The sequence below is a fragment of the Coregonus clupeaformis genome, chromosome 26 (genome assembly GCF_020615455.1).
Source record: "Coregonus clupeaformis isolate EN_2021a chromosome 26, ASM2061545v1, whole genome shotgun sequence".
Classification (NCBI taxonomy): Eukaryota; Metazoa; Chordata; class Actinopteri; order Salmoniformes; family Salmonidae; genus Coregonus; species Coregonus clupeaformis.
In genome coordinates this window covers 45,319,948-45,330,587 of record NC_059217.1, presented here as the reverse complement: position 1 = coordinate 45,330,587, position 10,640 = coordinate 45,319,948, and the positions used below count along the sequence as shown (strand labels likewise).

At 49.5% G+C, this 10,640-nt stretch overlaps 1 protein-coding gene across 4 annotated transcripts in view; it reads right to left on the bottom strand.

The window, feature by feature from the left end:
- Positions 1-10,640, bottom strand: part of LOC121540745 (anoctamin-5) — a 114,744-nt gene that overhangs the window by 6,550 nt on the left and 97,554 nt on the right. For all 4 annotated transcript variants that reach the window (XR_005995540.2, XM_045207882.1, XM_045207883.1 and 1 more), the window contains one exon: positions 2,836-3,038. Coding sequence is in view for 3 of the 4 variants with exons in the window: in XM_045207882.1 (XP_045063817.1) it covers positions 2,836-3,038 (203 nt within the window). In the remaining variant the exon portion in view is untranslated. The remainder of the gene's footprint in view (positions 1-2,835; positions 3,039-10,640) is intronic.

Genomic DNA, 10,640 nt, shown 5'->3' with positions numbered 1-10,640 from the left:
TCTACCCACATGTACATATTACCTCAATTACCTTGACTAACCGGGTGCCCCCATTACATTGACTCTGTACCGGTACCCCCTGTATATAGCCTCCCCTACTGTTATTTTATTTTACTGCTGCTCTTTAATTGTTTTTTATTTTTTACTTATCTATTATTTACTTCACTTCTTTCTTAAAACTGCATTGTTGGTTAAGGACTTGTAAGTAAGCATTTCACTGTTGTATTCGGCGCACGTGGCAAATAAAATGTGATTTGATTTGAACTACTACTATTACTACTGCTGCTGCTGCCACACACACACACACACACACACACACACACACAGACACAGACACAGACACAGACACAGACACACACACACACACACACACACACACACACACACACACACACACACACACACACAGACACACACACACACACACACACACACACACACACACACACACACACACACACACACACACACAGAAACACACACACACACACACACACACACACAGAAACACACACACAAACACACACACAGAAACACACAGACACACACAGACACACACACAGACACACACACAGACACACACACACACACACACACACAGACACACACACACACACACACACACAACGACACACAGACACACAGACACACACACACACACAGACACAGACACACACACAGACACAGACACAGACACACACACACACACACACACACACACACACACACAGACACACACACAGACACACACACACACACACACACACACACACAGAAACACACACACACACACACACAGAAACACACACACACACACAGACACACACACACACACACACACACAGAAACACACAGACACACACACAGACACACACACACAGACACACACAGACACACACAGACACACACACACAGACACACACACACACACACACACACAGAAAAACACACACACACAGAAACACACAAACACACAGACACAGACACACACACACACAGACACACACACACACACAGACACACACACACACACACAGACACACAGACACACACACACACACACACAGACACACACAGACAGACACACACACACACACACAGACACACACACACACAGACACAGACACACACAGACACAGACACACACACACAGACACACAGACACAGACACACACACACACAGAAACACACACACAGAAACACACACACACACAGACACACACACAGACACACACAGACACAGACACACACAGACACACACAGACACAGACACACACACAGACACACACACACACACACAGAAACACACACACACAGAAACACAGAAACACACAGACACAGACACACACTCACACACACACAGACACACACACAGACACACAGACACAGACACACACACACACACACACACAGACACACACACACAGACACACACACACACAGACACACACAGACACACACACACACACAGACACAGACACACAGACACAGACACACAGACACACAGAAACACACACACAGAAACACACACACACAGACACACACACACAGAAACACACAGACACAGAAACACACAGACACACACACACACAGACACACAGACACAGACACACACAGAGACACACACACACACACACACACACACACACAGACACACACAGACACAGACACACACAGACACACACACACACACACACACACACACACACACACACACACACACACACACACACAGACACACAGACACACACAGACACACACACACATAGACACAGACACACACACACACACACACACACACATACAGACACACACACAGACACACACACACACACACAGACACACACACAGACACACACACAGACACACACACACAGAAGCACAGACACACACACAGACACACACACACACAGACACAGACACACAGACACACACACACACAGACACACACACACACACACACAGAAACACACACACACACAGACACAGACACACACACAGACACAGACACACACACACACAGACACACACACACACACACACACAGACACACAGACACACACACACAGACACGCACACACAGACACAGACACACACACACACACACACACACACACACACACAGACACAGACACACACACACAGACACACACACACACACACACACACACACAGACACACACCACACAGACAGACACACAGACACACACACACACACACGAAACACACACACACACACAGAAACACACACACACACACACACAGACACACACACACCCAGAAACACACAGACACACACACAGACACACACACACACACACACAGACACACACACACACACACAGACACAGACACATACAGACACAGCACACACATACAGACACAGACACACACACAGACACACACACACAGACACACACACACACACACACATACACACACACACACAGACACACACACAGACACACCCAGAAACACACAGACACACACACAGACACACACACACAAACACAGACACACACACACACACACAGACACATACAGACACAGACACACACATACAGACACAGACACACACACAGACACACACAGACACACACACACACATACACATACAGACACAGACACACACACAGACACACACAGACACAGACACACACAGGTCACAGACACACACACACACAGACACACCGACACAGACACACACACACACACCGACACAGACACACAGACACAGACACAGACACACACACACACACACACAGACACACAGACAGACAGACACACAGACACACAGACAGACACACAGACACACAGACACAGACACAGACCTACCTGCAGGTGGTGATGACAGAGCTGTTGAACCATTCAGGGCTTTCTCCATCATCAGGCCGGTTGTCGTCAGAGAACCCAGAGATGTTGAACACCGACAGGCTATTGTTGATGTAGCCCTTCATAGAGAGATCGTTGCCAGGGCTGTAGGCATACATGTACACCAGCCGGGGAATCATGTCTGATGTGAAGGCTACGATGAACGCCTGAGGGGTGGAAAGAGCGGGTTTAGATATTAAAACTAACGTTAACAAAAAATATATGTTTATAGGAGGATTATAAGCACTGAATATAGGGAGAGTCCCATAGGTCGAGATATCAAACAAGACCACAAGAACACAGCTTCTACTTGATTCTAGTATATTCTACTCTACTCTACTCTACAGGAGCAGAACTGCTATACTAACGTTAGTAACAAACGAGAGCACGACCACTTCGTTGAGTATCTCTTGTCAGGCCCCTATGCTCAGGGCCTACTCTACACTACTGTACTCTACTCTACCCTCTACTCTACCCTCTACTCTACCCTCTACTCTACCCTCTACTCTACCCTCTACTCTACCCTCTTCTCTACCCTCTACTCTACCCTCTACTCTACCCTCTACTCTACCCTCTACTCTACCCTCTTCTCTACCCTCTCTCTACTGTAATCTACTCTACCCTCTACTCTACCCTCTACTCTACCCTCTTCTCTACCCTCTTACTCTACCCTCTACTCTACCCTCTACTCTACCCTCTACTCTACCCTCTACTCTACCCTCTACTCTACCCTCTACTCTACCCTCTACTCTACCCTCTACTCTACCCTCTACTCTACCCTCTACTCTACCCTCTACTCTACCCCTACTACCCTCTACTCTACCCTCTACTCTACCCTCTACTCTACCCTCTACTCTACCCTCTACTCTACCCTCTACTCTACCCTCTACTCTACCCTCTACTCTACCCTCTACCTCTACTCTACCCTCTACTCTACCCTCTACTCTACCCTCTACTCTACCCTCTACTCTACCCTCTACTCTACCCTCTACTCTACCCTCTACTCTACCCTCTACTCTACCCTCTACTCTACCCTCTACTCTACCCTCTACTCTACCCTCTCTCTACTGTACTCTATCTCTACCCTCTACTCTACCCTCTACTCTACCCTCTACTCTACCCTCTACTCTACCCTCTACTCTACCCTCTACTCTACCCTCTACTCTACCCTCTTCTCTACCCTCTACTCTACCCTCTACTCTACCCTCTACTCTACCCTCTACTCTACCCCTCTACTCTACCCTCTACTCTACCCTCTACTCTACCCTCTACTCTACCCTCTACTCTACCCTCTACTCTACCCTCTACTCTACCCCTCTACTCTACCCTCACTCTACCCATCTACCCTCTACTCTACCCTCTACTCTACCCTCTACTCTACCCTCTACTCTACCCTCTCTACTCTACCCTCTACTCTACCCTCTACTCTACCCTCTACCCTCTACTCTACCCTCTACTCTACCCTCTACTCTACCCTCTACTCTACCCTCTACTCTACCCTCTACTCTACCCTCTACTCTACCCTCTACTCTACCCTCTACTCTACCCTCTACTCCCCTACTGTACTCTACCCTCTCTCTACCCTCTTCTCTACCCTCTACTCTACCCCTCTACTCTACCCTCTACTCTACCCTCTACTCTACCCTCTCTCTACCCTCTACTCTACCCTCACTCTACCCTCTACTCTACCCTCTACTCTACCCTCTACTCTACCCTCTACTCTACCCTCTTCTCTACCCTCTACTCTACCCTCTACTCTACCCTCTACTCTACCCTCTCTCTACTGTACTCTATCTCTACCCTCTACTCTACCCTCTACTCTACCCTCTACTCTACCCTCTCTCTACTGTACTCTATCTCTACCCTCTACTCTACCCTCTACTCTACCCTCTACTCTACCCTCTACTCTACCCTCTACTCTACCCTCTACTCTACCCTCTACTCTACCCTCTACCCTCTACTCTACCCCCTCTCTACCCTCTACTCTACCCTCTACTCTACCCTCACTCTACCCTCTACTCTACCCTCTCCCCTCTACTCTACCCTCTACTCTACCCTCTACTCTACCCTCTACTCTACCCCCTCTACCCCATCTACTCTACCCTCTACTCTACCCTCTACTCTACCCCTCTACTCTACCCCCCTCTACTCTACCCTCTACTCTACCCTCTACTCTACCCTCTACTCTACCCTCTACTCTACCCTCTACTCTACCCTCTACTCTACCCTCTACTCTACCCTCTCTCTACTGTACTCTACTCTACCCTCTACTCTACCCTCTACTCTACCCTCTACTCTACCCTCTACTCTACCCTCTACTCTACCCTCTACTCTACCCTCTACTCTACCCTCTACTCTACCCTCTCTACCCTCTACTCTACCCCTTCTACTCTACCCTCTACTCTACCCTCTACTCTACCCTCTACTCTACCCTCTACTCTACCCTCTACTCTACCCTCTACTCTACCCTCTACTCTACCCTCTACTCTACCCTCTACTCTACCCTCTACTCTACCCTCTACTCTACCCTCTACTCTACCCTCTACTCTACCCTCTACTCTACCCTCTACCCTCTACTCTACCCTCTACTCTACCCTCTACTCTACCCTCTTCTCTACCCTCTACTCTACCCTCTACCCTCTACTCTACCCTCTCTCTACTGTACTCTATCTCTACCCTCTACTCTACCCTCTACTCTACCCCTCTACTCTACCCTCTACTCTACCCTCTACTCTACCCTCTACTCTACCCTCTCTCTACTGTACTCTACTCTACCCTCTTCTCTACCCTCTACCCTCTTCTCTACCCTCTACTCTACCCTCTACTCTACCCTCTACTCTACCCTCTACTCTACCCTCTACTCTACCCTCTACTCTTCTACTCTACCCTCTACTCTACCCTCTACTCTACCCTCTACTCTACCCTCTACTCTACCCTCTACTCTACCCTCTACTCTACCCTCTACTCTACCCTCTACTCTACCCTCTACTCTACCCTCTACTCTACCCTCTACTCTACCCTCTACTCACCTCTACTCTACCCCTCTACTGTACCTCTACTCTACCCTCTACTCTACCCCTCTACTCTACCCTCTACTCTACCCTCTACTCTACCCTCTACTCTACCCTCTACTCTACCCTCTTCTCTACCCTCTACTCTACTCTACCCTCTACTCTACCCTCTACTCTACCCTCTACTCTACCCTCTACTCTACCCTCTACTCTACCCTCTACTCTACCCTCTACTCTACCCTCTCTACTCTACCCTCTACTCTACCCTCTCTCTACCCTCTACTCTACCCTCTACTCTACCCTCTACTCTACCCTCTACTCTACCCTCTACTCTACCCTCTACTCTACCCTCTACTCTACCCTCTTCTCTACCCCTCACTCTACCCTCTACTCTACCCTCTACCTCTACCCTCTACCCTCTACTCTACCCTCTACTCTACCCTCTACTCTACCCCTCTACTCTACCCTCTACTCTACCCTCACCTCTACTCTACCTCTACTCTACCCTCTACCCTCTACCCTACTCTCTACTCTCACTCTCTTCTCTACCCTCTACTCTACCCTCTACTCTACCCTCTACTCTACCCTCTACTCTACCCTCTACTCTACCCTCTACTCTACCCTCTACTCTACCCTCTCTACCCTCTACTCTACCCTCTACTCTACCCTCTACTCTACCCTCTACTCTACCCTCTACTCTACCCTCTTCTCTACCCTCTACTCTACCCTCTATCTCTACTCTCTACTCTACCCTCTTCTCTACCCTCTACTCTACCCTCTACTCTACCCTCTCTCTACTGTACTCTACTCTACCCTCTATCTCTACTGTACTCTACTCTACCCTCTTCTCTACCCTCTACTCTACCCTCTACTCTACCGTACTCTACTCTACCCTCTACTCTACCCTCTACCCCTCTACTCTACCCTCTCTCTACCCTCTACTCTACCCTCTACTCTCTACTCTACCCTCTCTCTACCCCTCTTCTCTACCCTCTACTCTACCCCCTCTACCCTCTACTCTACCCTCTACTCTACTTTCTACTCTACCCCTCTACTCTACTCTCTCTCTACCCTCTACTCTACCCTCTACTCACCCTCTACTCTACCCCTCTACCCTCTACTCTACCCTCTACTCTACCCTCTACTCTACCCTCTACTCTACCCTCTACTCTACCCTCTACTCTACCCTCTACTCTACCCTCTACTCTACCCTCTACTCTACCCTCTACTCTACCCTCTCTCTACCCCTCTACTCTACCCTCTCTACCCACTCTACCCTCTACTCTACCCTCTACTCTACCCTCTACTCTACCCCCCCTCTCTCTACCCTCTCTACTCTACCCTCTATCTCTACCCTCTACTCTACCCTCTACTCTACCCTCTTCTCTACCCTCTACTCTACCCTCTACTCTCACTCTACTCTCCACTCTTCTCTACCCTCTACTCTACCCCCTCTACCCTCTACTCTACCCTCTTCTCTACCCTCTACTCTACCCTCTACTCTACCCTCTACTCTACCCTCTACTCTACCCTCTTCTCTACTCCTCTACTCTACCCCTCTATCTCTACCCTCTACTCTACCCTCTTCTCTACCTCTACCTCTACTCTACCCTCTCTCTACCCTCTACTCTACCCTCTACCCTCTACCTCTACCCCTCTACTCTACCCTCTACTCTACCCTCTACTCTACCCTCTACTCTCTACCCTCTACTCTACCCTCTACTCTACCCTCTTCTACCCTCTTCTCTACCCTCTACTCTACCCTCTACTCTACCCTCTACTCTACCCCTACTCTCTCTACCCTCTCTCTACTCTACCCTCTACTCTACCCTCTACTCTACCCTCTACTCTACCCTACCCTCTACTCTACCCTCTACTCTACCCTCTTACCCTCTACCTCTACTCTACCCTCTACTCTACCCTCTACTCTACCCTCTACTCTCTTACTTCTCTACCCTCTACTCTACCCTCTTCTCTACCCTCTACTCTACCCTCTACTCTACCCTCTACTCTACCCTCTACTCTACCCTCTACTCTACCTCTACTCTACCCTCTACTCTACCCTCTACTCTACCCTCTTCTCTACCCTCTATCTCTACCCTCTCTACCTCTACCCTCTACTCTACCCTCCTCTACTCTCTACCCCTCTACTCTACCCTCTACTCTACCCTCTACTCTACTCTCTACTCTACCCTCTACTCTACCCTCTACTCTCTACCCTCTTCTCTACCCTCTACTCTACCCTCTACTCTACCCTCTACTCTACCCTCTACTCTACCCTCTACTCTACTCCTCTACCCTCTACTCTACCCTCTACTCTACCCTCTACTCTACCCTCTACCCTCTACTCTACCCTCTACTCTACCCTCTCTCTACTGTACTCTATCTCTACCCTCTACTCTACCCTCTTCTCTACCCTCTACTCTACCCTCTACTCTACCCTCTACTCTACCCTCTCTCTACTGTACTCTATCTCTACCCTCTACTCTACCCTCTACTCTACCCTCTTCTCTACCCTCTACTCCTACCCTCTACTCTACCCCTCTACTCTACCCTCTACTCTACCCTCTACTCTACCCTCTACTCTACCCTCTACTCTACCCTCTCTACCCTCTACTCTACCCTCTACTCCCTCTACCCTCTACTCTACTCCTCTCACTCTACCCTCTACTCTACCCTCTACTCTACCCCTCTACTCTACCCTCTTCTACTCTACCCTCTACTCTACCCTCTCACTCTACCCTCTACTCTACCCTCTACTCCCTACTCTACCCTCTACTCTACCCTCTACTCTACCCTCCCTCTACCTCTACTCTACCCTCTACCTACTCTCACTCTACCCTCTCTACTCTACCCTCTACTCTACCCTCTACTCTACCCTCTACTCTACCCTCTTCTCTACCCTCTTCTCTACCCTCTACTCTACCCTCTACTCTACCCTCTACTCTACCCTCTACTCTACCCTCTACTCTACCCTCTACTCTCTCTACCCTCTACTCTACCCTCTACTCTACCCTCCTCTACCCTCTACTCTACCCTCTACTCTACCTCTACTCTACCCTCTACTCTACCCTCTACTCTACCCTCTACTCTACCCTCTACTCTACCTACCCTCTACTCTACCCTCTCTCTACCCTCTACTCTACCCTCTCTCTACCCTCTACTCTACCCTCTTCTCTACCCTCTTCTCTACCCTCTACTCTACCCTCTACTCTACCCTCTACTCTACCCTCTACTCTCACCCTCTCTCTACCCTCTACTCTACCCTCTACTCTACTCACCCTCTTCTCTACCCTCTATCTCTACCCTCCTTCTACCCTCTTCTCTACCCTCTACTCTACCCTCTCACTCTACCCCTCTACTCTACCCTCTACTCTACCCTCTACTCTACCCTCTACTCTCTACCCTCTACTCTACCCCTCTACTCTACCCTCTACTCTACCCTCTCTCTACCCTCTACTCTACCCTCTACTCTACCCTCTCTCTACTCTACCCTCTACTCTCCCTCTACCCTCTACTCTACCCTCTACTCTACCCTCACTCTACCCTCTCTCTCTACCCTCTACTCTACCCCCTCTCCCTCTACTCTACCCTCTACTCTCCCTCTTCTCTACCCTCTACTCTACCCTCTTCTCTACCCTCTCTACTCTACCCTCTCTCTACCCTCTACTCTACCCTCTACTCTCCCTCTTCCTACCCTCTACTCTACCCTCTACTCTACCCTCTACTCTACCCTCTACTCTACCCTCTTCCTACCCTCTACTCTACCCTCTCACTCTACCCTCTACTCTCTCTCTACCCTCTACTCTACCCTCTACTCTACTCTCTCTCTACCCTCTCTCTACCCTCTTCTCTACCCTCTACTCTACCCTCTACTCTACTCCCCCCCTCTACCTCTACCCTCTACTCTACCCTCACTCTCTACCCTCTACTCTACCCCTCTACTCTACCCTCTATCTCTACTCTACCCTCTACTCTACCCTCTACTCTACCCTCTACTCCTCTCTCTACTCCTCTACTCTACCCTCTCTCTACCCTCTACTCTACCCTCTACTCTACCCTCTACTCTTCTCTACCCTCTACTCTACCCTCTCCCTCCTCTACCCTCTACTCTACCCTCTACTCTACCCTCTACTCTACCCTCTCTCTACCTCACTCACCCTCTACTCTACCCTCTACTCTACCCTCTTTCTCTACCCTCTACTCTACCCTCTACTCTACCCTCTACCTACCCTCTACTCTACCCTCTACTCTACCCTCTTCTCTACCCTCTACTCTACCCTCTACTCTACCCTCTCTCTACTGTACTCTATCTCTACCCTCTTCTCTACCCTCTACTCTACCCTCTACTCTACCCTCTACTCTACTCTACCCTCTACCCTCTACCTCTACTCTACTCTCTACCCTCTTCTCTACCCTCTACTCTACCCTCTCTCTCTACCACCCCTCTCTCTACCCTCCTCACCCCTCTACCCTCTACTCTACCCTCTTCTCTACCCTCTACTCTCTACCCTCTTCTCCCTCTACTCTACCCTCTACCCCTCTCTACTCTACCCTCTACTCTACCCTCTACTCTACCCTCTACCTCTACCCTCACTCTACCCTCTTCTCTACCCTCTACTCTACCCCTCTACTCTCACTCTATCTCTACTCTACTCTACCCTCTACTCTACCCTCTACTCTACCCTCTTCTACCCTCTACTCTACCCTCTACTCTCCCCTCTACTCTACCTCTACTCTACCCTCTACTCTACCCTC